The sequence below is a fragment of the Sciurus carolinensis genome, chromosome 2, assembly GCF_902686445.1.
Source record: "Sciurus carolinensis chromosome 2, mSciCar1.2, whole genome shotgun sequence".
Lineage (NCBI taxonomy): Eukaryota > Metazoa > Chordata > Mammalia > Rodentia > Sciuridae > Sciurus > Sciurus carolinensis.
The window spans coordinates 173,979,433-174,003,393 of record NC_062214.1 but is presented as its reverse complement, the minus strand read 5'-3'; the positions used below and the strand labels follow the sequence as shown (position 1 = coordinate 174,003,393).

General features: G+C 41.5%; 1 protein-coding gene across 20 annotated transcripts in view; it reads right to left on the bottom strand.

Annotated features, from left to right (window-relative positions):
- Window positions 1–23,961, bottom strand: part of Ttll5 (tubulin tyrosine ligase like 5) — a 266,244-nt gene that overhangs the window by 109,091 nt on the left and 133,192 nt on the right. For all 20 annotated transcript variants that reach the window (XR_007107155.1, XM_047540836.1, XM_047540832.1 and 17 more), the window contains one exon: window positions 2,450–2,604. Coding sequence is in view for 19 of the 20 variants with exons in the window: in XM_047540836.1 (XP_047396792.1) it covers window positions 2,450–2,604 (155 nt within the window). In the remaining variant the exon portion in view is untranslated. The remainder of the gene's footprint in view (window positions 1–2,449; window positions 2,605–23,961) is intronic.

The window sequence follows — 23,961 nt, the reverse complement described above, 5'->3', positions numbered from 1 at the left end:
GCTGCTATTGTAGAAAAACTAGTAAGAGTACCTTTTATTTACCTAGCCCCCTCTTCAAGGAGATCAAAGTGCTTTAAAGGCGATCTAAAAGCTCTCAAAACAGGCCAGTTTACATGTAAGTATGCATATCCAATAAAAAGATTAAATGAATAGCTTAGGGTCACTTAGTGTATAAAACTCACATCTCTAAGCTGCAAGTCCCATATTCATCGAACTTAGTCACCCTTGCTACAAAGGAAAAACAATAAGAGACTAAATAAATATTCACAAAATAGTGACTTACCAGGTAAAAATGGAACTCAGAACTCGGCACTGTGCGGAACGCCTCTGGCCCAGGCCCACAACAGCCAGCTCTGGAAGGACTGAGAATTCACTTAGGGCCGCTAGAACTACAACTCCAAAGCAGAGCCTGTGGCTGTCCTGGCGAGCAGAGGTTACCTGGGGGCAGTGGAAGATTCCCCAAGGCTACGCTGGACTGGAATGGGATCTGACAACTGGCCCACCCTCTGCTTAAAGAGGAGGCAAAGAGAGGGCTGTTGTGGGTATGACTTAGTCAAAAAGGAAGAGCCTGGGGATTTCTTTGGGTTGTGTTTTGGCTGCAATGGCTCTGAGGGAAACCGGACAGTGCGCCATCCACCGCAGCCTAAGGAGCACTCTGGCTGGGAGACGGTCACTCCCGGTGCTGAACTCTGGGTCCCCGCTGACCTCCACAGATTCCACCACATTTCATGTCACCACCAGCAGGTGCTCCCGAGAAAGCTCTCCACCCAGACACAATTTTATTACCTCCCGTTTCTATCTATAAGTATAAAAAGTGCTGAAACTCTACTTTTCCAAAATATGCACTTTTGACATTCTGTTTACAGTATAGAAAATGCCTTGTAGCCCTGTCAAACAGAATATCCAAGATTGTACTGAAAGTGTTCTCCATAGGAACGAGGCTCTGACTTTTACATGAAAATGGAATATTTGGAAACATTTATATAGAAAATAAAGCTCTATGGTATAAACAGAACTTTTTTACAACTTCTGTTTCAGGAATGTAGATTGTAAATCACCAAATAAGACTTCTCCTGTGAAAAAAACTGTATATAGAGGATGTCCTGTCCCAGAAAGTCGCCCCTTGGTCTCCAACTCTTCATGAAAATTCTCAACCGAGATGATTCTTTTCACATAGACCACAATGACAGTGGGTCTCAGAGCCATCGACCCACGGCGTGACACAATGTGCTTGTGTTTATGGTGTTTATGTTGTATCCCGGGCAGTATCTGGTCCCAAATCAGTTCCTTAATAAGTAATTCTGATACCAACTGATACTTTAATATCAATCAAGTATTTCCTTCAAGCTCAGGTCTTTGGTCTCCCTTTCCAAGCTCAGAGCAAGGCAGCATAGAAGAGACAGAAGCTGGCGCAGGGCGAGGACTCAGTGGGTCACCTGGGCTAGAGCTTCTTTATTTGGAGGGAACAAAATCTCCATGGCCAGAGATGTCACTGTAATAGTCACATTTCTCTCTAGTTCATTTGACTCGGGGACTGATGCAATTTAATGCACTTAAAATGCAGTGGGAACTCACTTATTTTTTATACAGGAATACTTAAAATATATAGTGAGGTCAAAAAAATTTTTTTTAAATATTTGTATTAGTTGTTGGAGAATCTTTATTTATTTATTTGACTGTGGTGCTGAGAATCGAACCTAGTGCCTCCCACATGCTAGGCAAGTGCTTCACCACTGAGCCACAATCCTGGCCCCGAGGCCAGAATTTAATACAGTGATTTTTTTTTTTTAAATTCAGAAGGTTCTTGCCTTATGGCCAGAATCTATTTGTATTTCACAAATAGCTACTTCTCTCTACATAATGGACATTTCCTTCCCACTTCCCAAATGGAATCAGGAACCTGATTTGTGTTTAATTATATAACCTATGTGAAAACATAAAAAACAAATATGTCCTCCAAAGATTTTCAAAAAAAAAAAAAAAAGAGTCCAAAGTGATTGAAACACAATGTAGTACAAGGCATAAAAAAGAACGAGGCGGCGAGCATGGTGGCACATGCCTGTAATCCTACGGACTTGGGAAGCTGAGGCAGGAGGATTGTAAGTTCAAGGCCAGCCTCAGCAACTTAGTGAAATTCTATCTCAAGATAAAGAATTTGAAAAGGGCTAGGGTTGTGGCTCAGTTGTAGAGTCTCTGGGTTCAATCCCCAGTACCACAAAAACAAAAACAAACAAACAAATATCCAGGAGACAAGGATAAAATGCCAAAATTCAGAACATGAAAGTGTGACTGGAAGTAGCATCAATTGCTCTTTCATGCAGAAGTGATTTTCTTCACTACGTCAGAAATTTCCTGTTCATTTGATCTTCCTGAAAGTGGGAAGGGCCTGCTTGCTTGGGACGAAGTCCCTCCCGTGCAACCCAATGCTACTCCAGGGCCCTTCATGTACCTGCTTCCAGGGGGGCTGGAGCGGTTCTCTGGCGCGTGGGGGTCTGACTGCATGGACCATGTCGGACCACTAGGACTGATGGCAGGTCGGAGGCTGGGGGGCGTTGAAGCACTGCTTCTGTTTAGGACGCCACTTGCCAAATTCAGGTTTGTTACCTAGAAATGAAGTAAGGAAAATAACCTGATTTTACAGAGTTTTAGAAAAGAATCGTGAAAAACATATGGGAATAATCAAGTCAAGTCCAAGAGATGTTGACTCATCTGAGCTGAAGCAGTGGCTGTGACAAAGGCACAGGAGAGGGTAGCTTCTGTACACAAGAGCAGAGGCACAGGTGGCTATGGGCCCTGTAAGTGCACATGGGCTTATTCTGCTCCTACTTTGTGCAAGGCACTGGTCTGTACTAGGTGCTGCAAAAAACTAAGTTAAATAATGAAAACAATAAGGATTTACTGAGCATTGATTTACTCTGGCTCTTTATTCCTCATCTGAAAGCTTTAAATGCTCAACAGACATTAGTTACAAATAATGATTATTATCATAATATATAAGAACTCAGTGATTTATAAAAAATGAAGTCAATAAAAATGGACATTGACTTCCATAAATAATTCAAAAAAACATAATTTGCATAAATATGATTGGTCAATTAAACATTTTTAACTAATTTGCACTGGTAAATATAAATCATAAGAAAGAAACGCAAATTACAAAGATATGCAAGTTAAAAATACAATTTTTGTGTGTCACATTGCTAAAGATCATATACAATGACCACAAAGGGTGAAATTAGGTATTGTGTGATTATACATTGATAAAACTTTTCTAAAAATCAATTTCACAATATATTACTAAAGTCTAATATGTGTACACTTTGATGCCATAATCTAGCTCTTAGGAGTTATGAGAAAAAATGCTGATGATTAATGACAGTGAGTATTACAAAAGCAATTGATATTAGAATTTACTATGAGGCAATTTTTGTGTAAATGCATACATCACATACATCTCATAAATTAACTCAAGCATGGTGAAGAGTACTATTACAATCCTTGTTACAAAGAAGGAAGCTGAGGCTTAGGTTGCCTGAGGCCCGGGAATGAACTTGAGGAGCAGGATCTGAGCATGGTCTTTGGTCCAGGGCCCATGTTCTTTCTCACCACAGGCCACAGTAAACAGACAGGGCAAAGCAAGCTTTGCTTTTATTGTTGAAAAAGGAGATCTAAATAGCTAAGAATACTGTCCATGTAAAAAGGTATTATTTATCCATTAACATTTCTTTTGAAAAAAAAAATGATACGGGAATATGCTGACAACTCACACACAAAAAAATTGTGATATAAAACCACAATACAAAGCCAATAGAGGAGGTGCAAATTCCCAAATAGAGGAGGTGCAAATTCCTTAACCATAAACACACACACAAGGATACATGCTTCTAAAAATCCAGAAAAGACAGCATCTATCTCTGATTGGTGACATATTCTTTCTTATAACCTTTATATATTTTCTCCTAATTTTCTATACTGGGCATTTGTTACTTTTATAATCTAGAATGTTCTTTTTAGTAGTTATGACAAATTGAGATGTGAGGTGATAAGCTTAAAACCTGGGCAATGGTAGTGGAATCAGAGAAGAAAGGTTGGTTGTGAAAAGACTTTCAAAGTGAGATTCACGGGGGATGCTATAAGGAGGGAAGATGTAAAACTCAGTGGGTTCTGAGCAAGAACTCAGGAGAATGATCTAGATTTAAATTCCAATCAAAATGTTCTCCTATATAATATCCTAAGTTACTAATAATTTTGACATTCATAAATGAAAAGAATTCTAGATTTCTTAACGATCTGAAAATTCTGAAGAAAAGTCAAGTCATTTTTAGTAACAGTACAGTGTTTCCTTCCTAGTTAGAGAAGTTAGTGAGTGAAAGAAGCCCAGAACTACGTCTTCACACCAAAAAACTCAAAATACTTTTCTTGTCAGAATGCTGTTCTCCACAGGTCAGGAGCAGTCTCTGGCATCTGTGGAGGTGAGGAGTGGGGCGCTCTGGCTGTGCCCTCGAGTGGGCCAGGCTTTCGGAGAAGCCTCCTACAGCGACCTCTTAGCATTTCTGTCCTCCTGTCTACAGGTATCAGGTGCAGAGCTGATAGTCACAAATTACAGCCCCCAGTTTTCCTTTGAAGTATATTGTCTTTCTTCCTGGACCCTGGAGGCAACAGAGGTCAGGCCCTCAGACAAGGAGAAGGCCCCTGTGGGAGGGAACACACTCCTAACCCACGCTGGCCCCTCCTCCCTGGCCTGCCCTCTGGACTTAAACACCAGGCCTTTTAAATAAGATGCGATCTTGCTGCGTGGAGGAAAACTATAAAGTGAGAAAGGTCTTTATGATAACAGTTGTGCCAGAGGAGGCTTAATAATGATAAATAGTGGAATATCGATAGAACAGAATGTGTACACTTTATGATATTTGGTATAAATGGTATTGTCTGGAGATTAGTGAACAAAAAGGATAGGCGAGAACAGATTTGGTCATCTCCTATCTTTTGGCAGGGCTGCCCCTAATTTAAGCATCATCGTCTACATCTTCACAGTTAACACTTGTCAAACACTCATTATATGCCATGTAGTAGATGTCCTCACATTATCTTGATGTGCATTATCTCAGTTAATCCTAAGCAATGCCTCTGAAAACAGTTTTACTATTACTCCATTTTACCAAGGAAAACAAAAGTCTAGAGAGGCTGAACAACTAGACCCAAGTCACATACCGCTAAGTGGGAAGGCCAAGATCAGAACAGAGTGTTTGAATCCCAGTACATGGGGTATACTTTCCCCAAGTGACACAGTTTAACATTTAAGGCCCTACAGTAGTGGCTGTTACTCATGGATACCATTATACCCCATGTTACAGAGAAGAAACTAAGGCTCAGAGAGGTTACGGGAAGTAATTGACTCAAAGTCACATAACAGTTCTAGAACATGTACATTTGTTGGCTGTAGAACAACAATCCTAGTACCTCTGATACAGACCCCCAAATCTGAAAAGTGATTATACAAGGATCAGTAATGCCAACTTTTCCTTCTTTCCCTCAAATTTTATATCCCATTTTTCCTCTTCATCACAGGACACTAAAAGAAAACAAACAAAAAATCCTCATTGGCTTAGCGGGTAGAGTAAAAAGTGGCATGAACATGTAACAAGTTTTGGGTTACTGGGTTTTTTTTATTCATGTAACAACCATCCTTATTTCAGGTATAATCCAAGAACTGGCAGCCATAGTGCGATGCAGGAGACTGAGGCAGGAGGATCACAAGTTCTAGACCAACCTCAGGCAACTTAGCGAGACCTTGCCTCAAAGAATAAAAAGTGCTGGGGACGTAGCTTGACGCAGCATTCCTGGGTTCAATCCCTAGTCACACACACACACACACACAGTTGGCAGCTGATGTAATTTCTTTTTACAAAAAAAGCAAAGCACTACTATTAGTTTATTTTAAGAAGTAGCAAAAGTGACTGTTCCAATCAGCTTTTTTGCTGCTATGACTAAAGGACCTGGCCAGCACAATTATAAGGGAAGAAGAATTTATTTAAGGGTTCCTGGTTTCAGAGGTCTCAATCCACAGACAGCAGGCTCCATTCCTCAGGGTTCAAGGTGAGGCTGAACAACATGGCAGAAGTGTGTGGCAGAGGGAAGCAGCTCACGTGATGACCAGGAAGCAGAGAGAGACTCCGTTCTCCAGATACAAACACACACCCCAAAGCCACACGCATGGTTCCCACCTCCTCCAGCCACACCACACCACTTCCGTCACCACTCAGTGGATTAATTCACTGATTAGGTTACAGCTGTAACCCGACATTTCTCCTCCAAACCTTCTTGCATGGTCTCATATGTGAGCTTTTGGGGAAATCCCACATCTAAACTATAATAGTACCATTCATTACTTAGAAATGAGAAAACTTTACAGGATTCTCACCTCTCTGTCTACCGGATTCCTGTTTTCATTTTTTGGGTTTTCTTTTTTCAATCAAAACAAAATCAAAACAAAAGTGTTAACAGCCCACCTCTCTATTTAAATACCCTGTTCTTAGCCTAGAAGACACCAGCACATAAGCCAGCCTTCACACCAGCTCTGCCTCTGCTGATCTTGTGATTCAGGGCTGGCTTCAATGTGGCTTCAGAATCAGCATCTTTTTTTTTTTTGACAGTAGAATCCATTTTGATATCATTATAAAACAAGCATGGGATATATCTTGTTCTAATTCACATCCCAGTACCTCTCCTTTCCCTTCCCTCTCTCCACCCCTGTGTTCCCTTCCCTCTACTGATCTTTCAGTCATTTACCCATATTTTTTAAAAATTAATTTCTTATGGATGTACACGATGGTGAGATTCGCTGTGGTGCATTCATATAGGTACATGGGAAGGTTATATGAGATTCATTCCACTGTTTTTCCTTTTCCCATCTCCCTCCCTTCCCTTATTCCCCTTTGTCAAATCTCCTGAATTTCTTATTGCCCCCACCCCTGCCCTTGTTGTGGGTTAGCTTCCACATATCAGAGTAAACATTCAACCTTTGGTTTTTTAAGATTGGCTTATTTCACTTAGAATGATAATCTCCATATCTATCCATTGATGGCAAATGTCATAAAGTCATTCTTCTTTAAGGCTGAGTAATACTCCATTGTGTATACATACCACAATTTCTTTCTGCAGGTCCCTAAACAGCCATCACCAGTCTGTTTTCTATAGCTGCTTAGGGGAGCATCATATAACAGAAGGTTTACTGATAATGAAAATGTTCTGTAATCGGTACTGTCCAATACTGCAGCCATTAGCCACAGTACTTATTAGACACTTGAAATGTGGCTAAGAAACTGGATTCTGAGGGGTTACTTAAATTTTGAAAGTCAGGTGTAGTTAGAGACTATTTTATTGGACCATAAACCTCCAGAGCCTTGATCAAGATCTGGATAAATCTTATGGGTACAGGTTTACACCTGGTTAAAGTTTACCACACTGAAATCACCTCTAGATTAAACCAAGGTGACCTCTGGTCCTTCCTTCCAGTTCCCAGTCTATTCCAGAATGGGCAGAAGGAGCCACTGAACTAAAATGGATCCAAGGATTAATTTTGGCCCTAACACCACCTTGTCTAACCCAGTGAAGGCCCAAAGTCAAGGCAAACTTCCCAGCATTGCATCAAACCTAAAATTACACAGCCCATTAGGGTTCTCACCTGGAGGCTCCTTTCCTAACAGAACAAAGGAGGGATAAATGAGGGTATCTATGCTGCATCTGCCTCTTGTCCATCTACATTTGTCCACGTAACATTAATGAAAGCAGCTTTGATCAGAAGAAGAGAAAGTGATAAACAGCACTTATAGGTACTTGATATGGAACAATAATCAAGATTTCGTTGGTGCTGGGAGCAGTGGCGCACACCTGTGATCACAGCAGCTCAGGAGGCTAAGGCAGGAGGATCGCAAGTCCACAGCCAGCCTCAGCATCCTAGGGAGGTCCAGAAGCAACTCAGTGAGACCCTGTCTCTAAATAAAATATAAAAAAGAGCTGGGGATGTGGCTCACTGGTTAAGCATCATTGGGTTCAATCCCTGGCACCAAAAAAAAAAAAAGATTTCACTGGTACAGGACTGTTTAGAAGGACAGCCTTACAGCACATATGAAGACAGAAACACTCGCAAAATCAGTGGCTCATCATTTTTGTTAGTAGTATAGGCTATTAACATGGAGGTTACAGCCATGGGGATTGGTGGCTTTTCTGGGCTAATAACTAGAATTTAGGCTATTAAATCCAGACTGGCAAATGAAATGCATACCATTGGTCATAAACTTGTGCAATTGGTCACAATAGGTTCTGGTAGACAAAGGACAGTTTAAAATCCATTTTTATCATGGGGACTATGACTCAAAAGAACGTGCCCAGTTGATAACGCATACTGACATCTATGTGCAAAGTGCCGCATACACATAAAAGAACCTTATAAATTTGCATTTGGACCTTTAAGATGTTTTCCACGGTCAATGTTTAAGTAAATATGATACTTTTCAGATTCTATTACATTAACAGTAGTAATAACAAAATCATATTATCACTAACAATGGCTAAATTTAACAAATACTTAGTTTGTTGCAAGCATTACTCTAGGCCAATGATATGTATACTCACTTAAGTTTTAAGACAGCTAGATGGGGAAACTGAGAATGAGCAGTGAAATAACCTGCTCAAGAACAAACGTGTCAATCCCAGGTTCAACTGCTGGTCTTCCTATTGTGTGACCTCTCACCCTTGTAGTTTTGATCACGGTCCCACTCGCACTGTCTGGTACCACTGAGCCTTACTTCTTAAAGAGTTTCTTAGAGTTTCAGCCTGTGGACCAGCAGCAACTGCATTACTGGCAACTTGTTCAAAATGCAGAATCTCAGCCCAGCTTCAGCGAACCACATTTAACAAAATCCACAGGTAATTCATGTCTTGCAAAGCTGTCATTTTCTACAAGGTAGTAGAAAATGAAAGGAGAAAACAGGAAGGAGGAACCATTCACTGCTTCCTGTCCTCTATAAACCTCAAGGGATCTTCCAACAAATAGCACAAATGCCTTTGATAGGGTGAGGAGCAAGATATAAAACAACAAAGGGAACTGGGGTGAGAAAATTGTTCCATCAGGAACTCTCTCAACTTTGTTCAGATGCTTAACTTTAAAAGGAGTAGTCATTAAATATGTCCAGAATGCAAAAGTAGATAAACAGTTTAGAACAAACTTCAGAAAATTCTAAGACTGCTTATTATGCTGCCATGAAAAATGGCGACTATTAAAAAATAAATAAAAGACATTTAAGTCCCCAAACAATCTGCCTGTTTCCTATGCCTCCACTGGCGCCTCCCTCCAGCTGCTTCGCTGTGTGAATGGCTGCCTGTGGGAAAGCTGGCCACCGGGTCCATCTCCACCTCAGCCGTGGCCTGCCTGGCAGATGTCTCTCCCCTTGCTCTCCTCCTCCTCTTGCTCTGCTCCCACTCTCCTGGAGCAGCTTATCCAGATGTTCCACTCCCCTTCCCTGCCTCATGTCCATTGCCACGCTGACCTCACTGCATTTTTTCTTTTAGTACCAGAACACTGTTTATTTTAGAGGCAGCCTTCCGAATAAGGCAGGTGAGCAAATATCTAAATGTGTGGGGTAGGGACACATTGCATGCATTCCATCTAGACAGGTGTTTAAATTACAGCAGGAATAAATACAGGTGATGGATTGAAAGGGGGTAGGAGAAACAGAGGAGGAGGCCAATTTCCGGTGCCTGGCCCGCCCAAGTGTTACTGCTTGTTACTGCTGTATGCTAAAAGTAGTGCTGCAGCCAGCGCTATAATTAAAATAGCATGGCATTGCCCCTGATGGATTCCCAGAACATACCCCTATCCACTCAGATGCATACCATATTGGTATTCAAAGAAGGGCAGGAACAGGTCCAACTAGATCCCCTCTCTGAGGTTTCATGCTCTACGACACTGCAGTCTGGAATGCTCAAAAGAAGCTCAAAGGCAAAAATAATTTTAAAAAGAACTAGCATAATGTCTATCATAGGCAAGGCCTTGGGAGAAGTCCTAAGGTGTATATAAATAAAAATGTGGCCTCTGCCCTCAAGCCATGTAGGAATTTATAATCTAATGGGGGGGGGGGGGACAAGACCCTAAGACGAAAAGCAATATACGTTTCTAGAATAGAGCATTGCTAAGTAAGTGAAAGAAAGCCTTTCAGCTAGGCCTAAAAGGATAGGGAGAAGGAAAGAAGGAATTCAGAGACAGACAAGCAGGAAGGATGAGAAGTGAAAGCCTAATTTGGTGAAAAATAGGGTGACAGGGACAGAGAAACACCTTGAGACAGTCCTCGAGTGCCACACTGCTGGTTCTACTCTGGATCAGGTAGGTGAGAGTAAGCTCCTCAAAGACTCTCACACAACAGTGCCAGGTGAGAACTGTAGGAAAGGTAGGCACCACCAGTGCTGTGAGCCGGGATGGCTGCAAGGGTTGAGGTCGACTGAGTCACAACAGCCAGGTGAGCAAGGACGAGACTGGGATGCAGGGCAGCTCTTGGGGTCTCCTCTCCCTTCCAGCTAAGCTAGGGGAGGGAGCTGAGCCTCAGAACTGCAGATCCTGGTTTGTAATCTGATGGTAAAGGCTCTTGAGTTCACACGTTGACAGTTTTCTCTTCAGATCTGCCCTCTTTTGAATTATATCTTCTCACGTAGCTGGTAAGGCAAAACGGAGATGCCTGCCACTCAAGAAGTGAAGGTCAAAAAAGTGGGTGTCTGATACCAGTTTTGTTCTAGGGGCAAATGGGAAAATGTGTCTTTCCTTAGATTGACCTTTCTATACCTTTCTTTAACATCAAAATGATTTAAAAATCAAGATTAGAAGGTGAGCCTAGGAGGACAATTAGATATAGTTTTAGGCCTGATGGGAAAGGAAAATGTGGGATCATACGCTATGAAGCTTAAGTCACCAAAGCTAGTGATAATACTGGAGTCTGGAGCCAAAGAACTTACAGTAATTCACAGAAAGCTTTTTTCTTTTCTTTCTTTGTTTTTTTTTTTTTCTGGAAGATTCTCTCTGGGCATCTCCTCTTGAACCTCAAGGTAATGATTCTGGATTCTAGCCACAGTTCTCTCTGGATCAATGTTTAACAGCTATGTGTGTAATAACCTTCAAGCTCCACCATGGAAAAACAAATCCAAAGAAAGTGATATTTTGAGATGGTGAGGTTTTTAGTAAAGGTTGAAAAAGTAACATAAGTTAGTGAAAAAATAATGTGTCCAATATGAACCCTCAAGTCCTCCAGGAGAGAGCCCATTAAGCAGCATCTGCCTGTGTGTGTGTGTGTGTGTGCACTCTATCCTATGTGCTGTGGCAATTCCTAAAGGACAAGACACTCCACACAGCAGACAGAATTCCACACTTCTCTTAAGTATGGCCTGCCTACAAATGTATAGGCAAAGATCCCCCTCTGCCCAGGACTTGCAGGTTCACACATAACTTAACACAGTACCAAGGTTTATCATTGCTGCTTGTGTATCACTGCTGGGCCAAGAGAGGTAGAAATCAGCCCCCACCTGGAAATAGGAAAACCAGACGCTTTTGTGTGTTTGATCACTCCCATCTTATGTAAACTTTACATATTCTAATGTCAAATTTATTTCTCATAAAGAATCTCCCTCGACTGTGAACAATCTCTGCCACTAAAGTGCTTCAAGATAATAGTGGTAAGGTTGAAGATGGTTTATGTCATGTTTTGTATTATAATTGCAAATATATATATATATATTTTTTTTGGATTTCACCCCACAAATTACAAGCTGCTTTAGGACTGGGTCTGTATTTTATTCACTGTTTATATATCCAGAACTTGGCCTAGTAGGTGCAAATTCACTTACATTCCCTTTGTATCCACAGGGGATTAGTTATAGGACCTCAGATATCAAAATCTGAGTATGTTTAAGTCCCTTATATAAAATTTTGAGGGGCTGGGGTTACCACTCAGTGTACAGTACTTGTCTAGTATATGTGAGACTCTGAGTTCAACCCCCAGGGTGGGGGCAGGGCAGGGGAAGGTGAAATATCTACATATAATTTGTGCACAATCTCCTTAATTCATCTTTAGATTACCTATAATACCTAATACAATGTCAATGCCATGAGCATAGTTGTTATGCTGTACTGTTTAAGGAAAATGACAAGAAAAAATGTCTGTACATGTTCAGTACAGATTAATTTTTTCCCCAAATATTTTCAATCCATGGTTGGTTGAAACCAAGGATGCAGAACCCACAGATACAGAGGGCTAAATGAGTGGGTCTTGCCTCAAGATATTCCAGCAAAGCATCCTGGCAAAGACCCTTCTAGTCCTAAACACACACCCTTTTCTCCAGTTAGTCAGTTTCTCCAGTGAGCAGAAAAGTGGTTAATGTCACTGGAAGGCTAGAAAGGAAATTAGAGGTTCCAAATTACCTCTTTCTGCACAGACCACGAGGGAGAGACAGCTTTGAAATTAAAGGAAATAAAATAATCAGGGACTAGAGTGAGGGGTAAGTGTTGCTCTTGCTAGTGTCTGGCATAATTTTAGAGATGATTTTGGCCTGTTCCCGAAGCCTCGGGCAAGGTTCTCAAATGAGTGAAATAATAGCTTTGACATACAGATTTTGTCCCGTGTCTGTACAATGTGCATACTATATTTGTCTTCATGGCTCTGAAACTGAAAAGGCCTAGCGAACCATTTGTGATCACTCAAATGAAGTTCAAATTTCATCAAAATGGAGATGGAAATTCAACATCAAAGATTTAGTAAACAGTAGCTAAACATATTGGCAACTGGTGACATGGCATTTCCAAGGCAGCTTTTAACCTTCCTCTAGCTCAATTTCCTCATCAAAAAATGGTCCATAAAATCTTAAGGTATTGTTCTCTTTGTGGGAAGCGGGCACAGAGATTGAACATAGGATGCTGTTCCACTGAGCTATATCCCAGCACTTTTCATTTTTTATTTTAAGACAGAGTTTTACTAAGTTGCTGAGGCTGGCCTTGAACTTGCAATACCCCTGATTCAGCCTCCCAAGTACCTGGGATTACAGGTTTGCATGACTGCGCAGAGAAAAGTCTTAGATTTCTAGTCCAAAGAGATTTAAAGAGAGTGTTTACAAGATTATTCCAGGAACTAAAGCGAATATTTATCAGATAACAACTATGGATTTGGCATACTTTTGAGTAGTAAGGAAGAACAATAAAAATAATCCTTGTGTTTCTGGAGATTATAGCCTAATGAGGATATCACTGAAATACATAAAGAATGTGTAAGGCAAAAATGGTTTATAGGCTGAGTCTGGACCAATTTATTGCTATTAAAGGCCATATATTACCTTGAAGATTTCAGGGGTTCTAAACTTGGAGAGCAAGTGTCCATGGGGCATCAAGAGGGAGTCTGGGTGTGTATGTGGGGCTGTCTATAAACTCCTTGGGACTGAATACAAATTTCTAAGTTTGCACATTTTTTTCAGGAGGAAGAATGTAGCTTTAATTAGCTTTTTTTTTTTTCTGTTAATTTCTTTTTTGTTTTTTTTGCTTTCTCATTCTTTTTTTTTATTGTAAACAAATGGGATACATGTTGTTTCTCTGTTTGTACATGGAGTAAAGGCATACCATTTGTGTAATCATAAATTTACATAGGGTAATGTTGGTTGATTCATTCTGTTATTTTTTCCCTTCCCCTCACCCCTCCCAACCCTCTTTTCCCTCTATACAGTCCTTCCTTCCCCCATTCTTGTCCCCCTCCCTAACCCTAACTCTAACCCTAAAACTAACCCCTCCCACGCCCCATTATGTATCATCATCCGCTTATCAGCAAGATCATTCCTCCTTTGGTTTTTTGAGATTGGCTTATCTCACTTAGCATGATATTCTCCAATTTCATCCATTTGCCTGCAAATGCCAAAATTTTATCATTCTTTATGGCTGAGTAATATTCCATTGTATATATATGCCACAGTTTCTTTATCCATTCATCAACTGAAGGGCATCTAGGTTGGTTCCACAATCTGGCTATGGTGAATTGAGCAGCAATGAACACTGATGTGGCTGTATCTCTGTAGTATGCTGATTGTAAGTTCTTTGGGTATAGGCCAAGGAGTGGGATAAGCTGGGTCAAATGGTAGTTCCATTCCAAGTTTTAAGGAATCTCCATACTGCTTTCCAGAGTGGCTGCACTAATTTGCAACCCCACCAGCAATGTATGAGTGTACCTTTTTCCCCACATCCTCGCCAACACCTGTTGTTGCTTGTATTCTTTTTTTTTTTTTTTTTTTGCAGTGCTGGGGATCGAACTCAGGGCCTTGTGCTTGAGAGGCAAGCACTCTACCAACTGAGCTATCTCCCCAGCCCTGTTGCTTGTATTCTTGATAATCGCCATTCTAATTGGGGTGAGATGGAATCTTAGGGTGGTTTTGATTTGCATTTCTCTTATTACTAGAGATGTTGAACATTTTTCCATATGTTTGTTGATTGCTTGTAGGTCTTCTTCTGTGAAGTGTCTGTTCATTTCCTTAGACCATTTGTCGATTGGGTTATTGGTAGTCTTCGTGTTGAGTTTTTTGAGTTCTTTATAGATTCTGGAGATTAGTGCTCTATCTGAAGTATGATTGGCAAAGATTTTCTCCCACTCTGTAGGCTCTTTCTTCGCATTGCTGATAGTTTCCTTTGCTGAGAGAAAGCTTTTTAGTTTGAATCTATCCCAGTTGTTGATTCTTGCTTTTATTTCTTGTGCTATGGGAGTCCTGTTGAGGAAGTCTGGTCCTAAGCCGACATGTTGAAGCTCTGGACCTACTTTTTCTTCTATAAGATGCAGGGCTCTGGTCTGATTCCGAGGTCCTTAATCCATTTTGAGTTTAGTTTTGTGCACGGTGAGAGATATGGGTTTAGTTTCATTCTGTTGCATATGGATTTCCAATTTTCCCAGCACCATTTGTTGAAGAGGCTATCTTTTCTCCATTGCATATTTTTGGCACCTTTGTCTAGTATGAGAAAATTATATTTATTTGGGTTTGTGTCCGTGTCCTCTATTCTGTACTATTGATCTACCTGTCTATTTTGGTACCAATACCATGCCGTTTTTGTTACTATTGCTTTGTAGTATAGTTGAAGTTCTGGTATTGCAATACCCCCTGCTTCATTTTTCCTGCGAAGGATTGCTTTAGTTATTCTGGGATTTTTATTCTTCCAGATGAATTTCATGATTGCTTGTTCTATTTCTGTAAGGTACGTCATTGGGATTTTAATTGGAATTGCATTGAATCTGTATAGCACTTTTGGTAGTATGGCCATTTTGACAATATTAATTCTGCCTATCCAGGAACATGGGAGATCTGAAGAATGTAGCTTTAATTAGATTCTTAAAGTGACCACTTGAGCCAACATAAAGATAAATTTGTCTAGTTCTATATTCACATTATTTTCAGTAGCATTTGAGAATAATGCTCTCTGTGTTTATATAAAGGCTCATCAGAACATGACTGGATCAATTGAACTTGCCATGAAAGCTTCCATTCCACCAGTCAAGGGGCTCTCGATGATCTAGAACAGGAAATGCAACAGCTACTTTTCTGACGTGTTTCAGTGTGTCCCTAGAGCAAAGGGTAGCCCTTGAATGGGAAATACCAGTATCTATTCCACTCATTATCAAGGAAAAGGAAAACCCAAAGTGCCATGTCTGTTCTTCTCTGTTTTAAAGTTTTTTTGTAGTTGTAGATGGACAGAATGCCTTTATTTTGTTTGTTTATTTTTATGTGGTGCTAAGGATCAAACCCAGTGCCTCACACATGCTAGGCAAGTTCTCTGCCACAGAGCTACAGCCCCAGCCCAACATGTCTCCTCTTACTGTAAGAGTTCACCACTGGAGAAACACTAAAAAATATATTTAATCAATGTTATGAGAAGAATTGCCCTTAAACAGTTATACTTTGAGTACTTCTGCAAGGGCACTTCAAGAGCATTTATTAAATCACTGGTCACAACAACCAATAAACATGTTTTAAGGCAGTTTTAATTCCTTTCTGAATTCTTGGGTGCTAATAAAATGAACATCACATTTACACTCCCATAACCAGAAGACAAGGGCTACAACGTTAACTGTATTTTAAAAGGGGTTAGGAAACACAGGGGATCTGCAGTACGGACATGTTAGCACTAAACTTACAGCATGGCTTCCCCCTCCATCCTACTTCAACACTTTCATAATATACATAAGACATTCAGGGCTCCAAAATCCACTAAGAGTTCCAGATTAAGGGTTTCCAAAGACGTTACTGGGAAGTCAACCTGATAAAACGCCAGATCTCTTTCAGTTTTTGTGAGCTGATTGGGGCTACAGGTTGCTGTCACCGTAAGTAGATCCACACTTATTGCATCTCTGGGGCTTAACGAAGGTAGATTTTTGCCTGCTCAAAAGAATTAGGTGACCATCCCATTAAATAATCTGATAAGGACTGATAAGAAGTTCACACAATACGCAACTGATAATCTAGACAGAGCCACATGTTTCTCAACCTGCTTCAGGGTGAGCAATCATGAAAACAGGGAGGAAGTTCCATTCCCAGTCTCTGTACAGGCTCAAGCACAGGCTTGGCTACAACTCTGCAGCAATGTCACAGGAACAGCAGGCTGACAGCATTACACTCAGTTGTTTTAGTCTAATGAGAGGTTTGATTCTTGATCAAAGAGAAAAAGGCAGAAAAACATTGACGTACGAAGGACACGCAGTCCAGACAGACCTGAGTTTGAATCTTGCCATTTGTGGGACCAGTTTCTATTTCTTCATCTTCATAGGTTAAAAAAAAAAAAAAAAAGTACATTCCTCAGGGGGCTAGTCCCCAGTACACGCCTAATACAAAGTAGGTGTCTAATTAATGTCAGCTGCATTAGCATGAAGGGCAGGGGTGGTATTATCAATGGGGAGGGAAAAAAAGGAAAGCAGTAGTTTTAAAAGAGAATATAAAAGCTGACAAAAAGCAGAAGAGAAATTCTTTTCCATTTAGCAAGCCATGCAATTAATGTCTACCAAGTAAGGGCAAGGTGTTAGGTTAGAAAGAACTGCCATCGTGTGGTTTAAAGCCAAACCAGAAAGAAGAGATTCAAACCATTATAATAGACCTGTTACAGAGAGTGACTAACAAAGGTGTGTCATCCTTAAAGAAAAGGGGGACAAAGAAACATCCATTCCTAAAAATCTAGCCAAGTTAAAGGAACAATGAAAGTGGGTCTGGGCCTGAATGTCCAGATATTTACTGCCTTGAATAGAGCTTTCTTCTGGCGCATGCTGGGAATTAGAGCAACCTAGTGTTATCTGTAGAAAGCTACTTGGTTACTTCTGTGTCAGGACAGTTAGTCCTCGGGATACTGGTAGTACAAGCAAACTAAGCAAGCTAATGCTGACGATGCCACTGCTTCTGGAGCCTAACACAAAGCTCCTCTCTTGGTGGTGACTGGTGCAGAACTGACGGCCCTGTGGAAAGGACGTACCTACTGCTCATCCAGTCAGCTGTCCTGGACAAAATGCTGTGCAGGAGAGGAGATACCACCTGGGAAGCACTATGAGGGAGGAGGTGCTCTGTTCAGCCGGTGGCCACTGACCTTTCCTGGAAGCATTTCTCAATGAAGCCTTATGCCTCATATCCTGTCAGGTATTTTCTTTGGTCTTTTGGCAACCTACCCCACTGCCCTGGCACAAGCAGGCTACGGATTAACACAGGGCTAAAGGCGCACACAGAATAGGAAGAAGACTTCAGGCTGGGACATTAGGGGGTCCTTCATTTGATTCTTCAAAAATATCAGAACTCACAGATATAGAGGGCCAACTAAACTACCCACAAGTCATGTTCTGAGGCAGCAAAGGACACCGCCCTCAAGGAGTTCACTCCCAGCCATGCTGACACACACAGTGTGATGAAGAAACAGCCTGCATATGAGCACAGTGGCATCTATGCTGAGCCTGGACGGAAGTGAGCATCAGACGGCAACTGAGGGACATTTTTCGTGAGAGGATGGTGTAAACTAAGGCAGGAAAACTAACAGAAACTCTAGTTGAGCCACACAGAAACCTGGGATAGGAGGGAAACAGGCAACAGAAGCAGCCTGGAGCCAGATTCTAAATAAAGGCTTAGAATAACATTTAATAGCTTGGGCTTCACATCATAGACAACAGGAAGCCCCCTTGAGATTCCGGAGCAGAGGATTACCAAGATCAGACTGGTGGTTTACAAAGAGTCCTTCAGAGTAAAGATGAGGGTGAACAGGAGGAGATTGACCCAGAGACCATTAAGAGGTAATTACAGCTGTCCATCTGAGAGATAATGAAGGCCTTTAGCAGGACAGTGAATGTAAAAGTGAAACAGAGAAGATAGAGAGCAGAGATACGGTAGAGTCAGAATGTACAAGGCTTGGCAACTGGTTGGACACAGAGAGAATGAGGAAGCAGAGAGATAATCGCATCTCCATGCCCAAGTCCCTAGGACTGCACTGCCTCTAACACATAGAAGAGAGAATCGAGGACGGCTAACAGCTTAAGATATGCCAACTTTTTTTCAGTACTTTCAAAACATGTTTGAAACAAAAATACATCAAATATGTTGGATGCTGGGCAATACAAGTTAGGTGGAAATGTCTAGCAGGTAGCTGGAAATTTGGACCTGGCATTCAGCAAAGGGTTCAAACTAAAGATGCATATTTGGGAAAAATCAACTGAGAGATACGAAATGAAGCCATAGAAGAAGAACATTTACCCAGGAGAAACTACAGAGAGAAAAAATAAGAAAAGTTCTTAGAATTACAGACTGAAATCCACAGGTCTGGTGGAGGACAGTCACAGAGAATAAGGGGACACAGAGCTCAGTAGTCACCTCATCTTCAACCAGGGCCACTCTGCTATTATCAGTTCTGTACATTTAGGTCTACATACCAGTGGCTTTTAAAACACTGTTGAAAATGGAACCTAGTTTCCAGGGGGAAGAGCTTTGATAAAGGAATGAACTGTCAGAGAAACTATGGGAGGATTGGAGAAACTCAGAGAACATTTCACATAGGAGGTGGTCAATAATAGAGCCATAAGCTGAAGGAAGGAGAGGACTAAAGCCAGGTGACTAAATTTGGCAATTTCAAGGTCATCTGCAACCTCTGAGAGAGCTGAACAAATGTTAAAAGATAAAGTTGGTCTGCACAGGTAAGTGGGGGGTTGGCACCAAAGGGAAACTGGGGACAGCAAGTTACTTTAGGGAAGACAAGTTAAAAGAGGTGAAAAATAAAAGAAAGGTTATTTTCAAACAATAGCTAAGGAACTAAAGAACACTGGAGATTAAAGTCTCAAGAGACATAAAAGAATGAGGGAACAAGATAGGACCCTTCGGAGTTAGGCCCCAGGGAGAGAGGCGCAAGCCTCCAGGACCCTTCGGGGCTTGGTCAGAGAGCAAAGGCACAAACCTCCAGAAGGAAGACTTAGTCTTGATACTAAAATTACCCTTTTTTTTTTTTTTACAGATGAAGAAATCAAGGTCCAGTGAGGCCAAGTAACTTGCTGAAGATCTCACCAACTGAAAAGCTTCTGTTTTTTCTTTTTACCCTTTTCTCTTTCTAGAAATGGGAACAGGTAATGTATATGGTCTGAAAGAGTTCAACTTTCTCTACCAAGAAAGAAAACAAAACCAAAAGAACTAAAGTTAGTAAAGAATCACAAAAGCAAAGCACAAATGTGCAGTGTCCATACACGTCCAGATAAGCTTAGATAAGGAGGCATTATGAAAGTTTCCGTGGCCAGATGCTCACACTTGTGATACACTGGGCACCATTTCTAAGAGTTAGCTCTGTCTCTCCCAATTTCACCTTCACATTGCAATTTTGAAGTGGAGATTCTCTCGAGGTTCACTTTGGACCCTTATAATGGTAGCTGCTGAAACAGAAGGAACGATAAAGAATTCCTCTGTGAACGCAAGTGAGTCAGAACGCGCTGTGAACCAAACGTTCCGTGCCTCAGATACAGCTGCTCTAGGACTAGGCAGGAAGGCATCCCAGAAAGGAGCAAGAAAATGAAAGAAACCGAATGGTTTTCTGTTCCCTTCTCCATCTAAATGAAAAATGTGAAGAGCAAAGAGTGTCTCCTCCCTCCTCCGTATCTGTCAGCACATTTCCAGGAGGCCTGGCCACGTCGCGCATGGCTGGCTGGGGAGCAGAGACTGACACAGCACCGGGTTCGCAGTGGGCCCGCCTGGGTGGTCTGCTGCTATCCCTTTGATTAAACTCCAGGCTGGGAGAGCTGGAGCTGCTCCTAATGATAGCTGGGTCCTGAAATCTCACACTCGCCAGCACAGACAGGGCCAGCGCTCCCTCTGAGGCCTGCCTCCCACTCCTCACCACAGGGCCGGGCTAATTCACCACATTCTTCTGCGCTCTAACAGCATTAACCACAAAGGGCCACGTCTGCTTGAGCTCAGCGCTGCACTCTCTCGCGGCACCGAGTGAGATGGAGATAGGGAGACCTCACACCGACGCCATGCACCAGCACCCTAGAGCCTCCACAGGGGCCCCCACAGGCACGGATGCTTCTAGAAAACATTGCTTTCAGGAAAGAACACATAGGCTGCCACAAGATCCCATCCCACGGGACAGCCAGTCTCTCACATGCCAAGGGAAAAGATTAAATCTGAACTGCTCTCTGCTCAGATTTCTAAAATATCTGTTGAATAATAATAGGTTGAGAACATGCACCTCGTGTTATTTCAGATGTACATATGCTTGCATGAACATTTTTTAAATAGCCACTGCTCATGTGGCAGCAAAAGTCTGATATTCTTTCGTATTCTAGGTTTTATTAACAATTTGGGGGGTTGTCAGAGTACTCTTTGCCTTTGGTCCCTAGCCTCACCAGAGCACAGGGAGGGAAAAAAGGTAACACTGCCTCATCCTCCAGCCCACCTTCTCCCAGGTGCTTGAGTGATCCAGCTGAAGGGCAAGCAGTTGTCCCTCAGTGGTTCTGCATCATCCAAGAGAAGGCCAAGCTCCCGCATGGGGCCTCCAAAGCTCCCTGAGTCAGCCCTGCCTTCTAGGCACTTCAATCCCAGCTACCACTGCTGACTCCCCATCCTCCTACACACCTCTGGACACAGGCATGCTCATTGTCATTCTGGAAACTGCTCCTTCTCTTCCTCTGCTCCTACCTGCTTACCTCTAAGGCCCAGCTGATATTACGAAGACTGCTCTGGCCTCCTCCCACTCCACACAAGCTGGGCCAGGAACCCTTTGGTGGCTTCCTTGCACCTGTCACATGTGTTCATCTGGTCAGGTGGCTGCACCCTAGTGACACTGTGAGTTACTTCACACTGAGGACCACCTTTATGACTTAGTTCAAAGGCTGGAATACTCTTAAGAGCTGAGTTCAAATGTTTCTTAATAAATAAATAAAACATGGTGGAATAGAGTTTTATGGAAAATGCCACTAAATGCTTTAAAAGACTAAGTAGTTGAAATTAAAAGCAAAATAAAATGGTTTCTTAGAAATAAACAATAATTTCAATTTTTACATCCACTGTCCACAAAAAAGAACAAATAAAGTCTGCTTTCCTTATCTAGGTGGTCTCATAACTCCTTGCTGAGAAAACCAGTTGAAGGACAGAGTTTATGGACTATAACTAAAGCCATGCTCAGAGGAAAATTCATAGCTTTCAATAATTTAGTACCCAATTCAAGAAATAGGGGAGAAATAATAAAGAACTAAAGTAAATTAAAACAAAGAATAAAATAAGGAAAGCAGAAAGAAAGAATTAGTAAAGGTAAAACAAGAAAAAAATTAATTGGAATAGAATGAATAAAAATATCCAGAATAAAAATGAATAAAAATATCTTTTTGTGAAAAAAGGAGGGGGGTGGGTACCATTAAACCTATCAGAAACATTAAAAAAGAAAAGAAAGCACAGGCACAAAACAGGAATTGAAAAGAAGGAAAAGAAGTAAGAGGAAATCAAAAGCCTTTAAAGTGAGTTCTGGAAACAGTTCTCAGACGGCAAGTGCAGAGGGGCCAGAGCTCCGCGCCCTGTGTTTGCAGCCAGGAAAGGTGTTGCTCACCTCCATGGGTAAGAGACTAAGGCAACTTTCTTTGAAACACAGACAAAGGAAAGGAAATGACAGGTGAGCAAAGTGTACCAGAGCCCTATTAAATCGCTGTTAGGGGGTTCTTAACTATTTACCAGAAAAAGAACAGTAACAGACAGAATTTCCCAAATTCCAAATTAAGAAAATGCTTTCTATAAAGAAAAGGTACTGGATAACACACAACTGAGCCTTTTAATAACAAAGCTCATTTCATCCAACAGCTTCCTTTTCTCAAAACAAACCAGAAACCACTTATTGTCGAAACCCTTTATTGTTGAAACAAAAGATTCCGAGTATATGGCATTTAGACTTTACAAAGAGCCCTTTGCATCCTATCCTCCTGACCCTGCTGTGTTCTCCCTACCAACAAATGAAGATCCTGAGGTTGAGAGAAGTTGAGTGAAATGCCCAACGTCACACAGCAACAAGGGCTGAACCCAAGTCTGCAGAAGCTAATCCAACACCCTGCTTATAGACTGCAGCACCTCTCAGCCTGCACCAAGCACTAGCCACCCTATTACCAAGACTCTGAAAGTTAAGACTGACATCTAATGGCAGGCTCAGATTCCTACGAATAGGATGCTTGTGGGCTTTCAGTTCACTGACACTTAAGTTCTTTATAGATGAGAAAAATAGGCTCAAGGGGGATGACTTCCCAATAAGGACACTTAAACCTTAGAGTCCTACAGGATAAGGATCTTATCATTTTGCAGACGCTGCAGTATAGCAAATGGGAGGAACTAAAAATAAGTAAGCATAAAACTGGTTATATATGTTTTCTTACAATAATCACAAAGGAAATCTCTTCATGTCTTGGTGCTTCTAGTTGTTTATTTACAAACTGGAAACACAAATTGCAGTCTGTGACCCAACAATAAAAGCACAGCAGACCACAGGCTTTCACCCTTTCACAGCCATTTCACATCTCAAAATCCCTCCTTCCACCATGGTCCTCCCCTCGGTCTAGCCCGGAAGCCCAACTATCCAACTCCCATCAAGGCACACCACCCCTGTACGTTCCTCTGCTTCCTACTCCACACTGGGCCTCCTCTCTACTCCCTTCAAACTTCTAGGGATTTGAAAAAATAATTATTGCCTCATACACTGGGATAGGCTGAAGTAAACTAAGTTCTGCGAAGTGGTCCTAAAGTTTTTAGAGAACTATGGTAGCACCGGGGAGCAGGGTGCTGCCTACTGTTAGCAAGCACGTGAGGTCATTATCAGCTTCGTTTTTTTCCAGACTGATTACCATTTACAGAGTTAACACCAATTAAAGACTCTGACACAAAAGAGACAGAGCAAAATATAACTGTGGCGTTAAATTATAAATAAGTCCTTGGGAAGACTTTGATGCCATTTAGCATTAAGGAAAAGGAACAATATGGCTTCTACTTCTAATTAAAAACCATAGGGATAAAAAAGAGGAACAAAGAGAATCTACAAAGTTCTTAAGACAGTCATCTAACTTCACTGTGTTGTAAGCTTGTTTTGCTTGGTTTTAAAATTATATATACACAATACATATTTATGTATATATTTATTTATTTATTTGTGCTGGGGACCGAACTCAGGAGCACTCTACCACTAAGCCACATCCCCAGCCCTCTTTTTATCTAAGACAGAGTCTCACTAAGTTGTTCAAGCTGGCCTTGAACTTGAGATCCTCTTACTTCAGTCACCCAAGTTGCTGGGATTTCAGGTGTGCCTTACCGCACCCAGCTATAAGCTTCTCTTATATATATATGAAACGTAAAGTCAATAATCTGGCATTCAGCTTACTGAATGATCTTGATCATTTCACTTCTTTCAGCCTTAAGTTTACCCCTTCT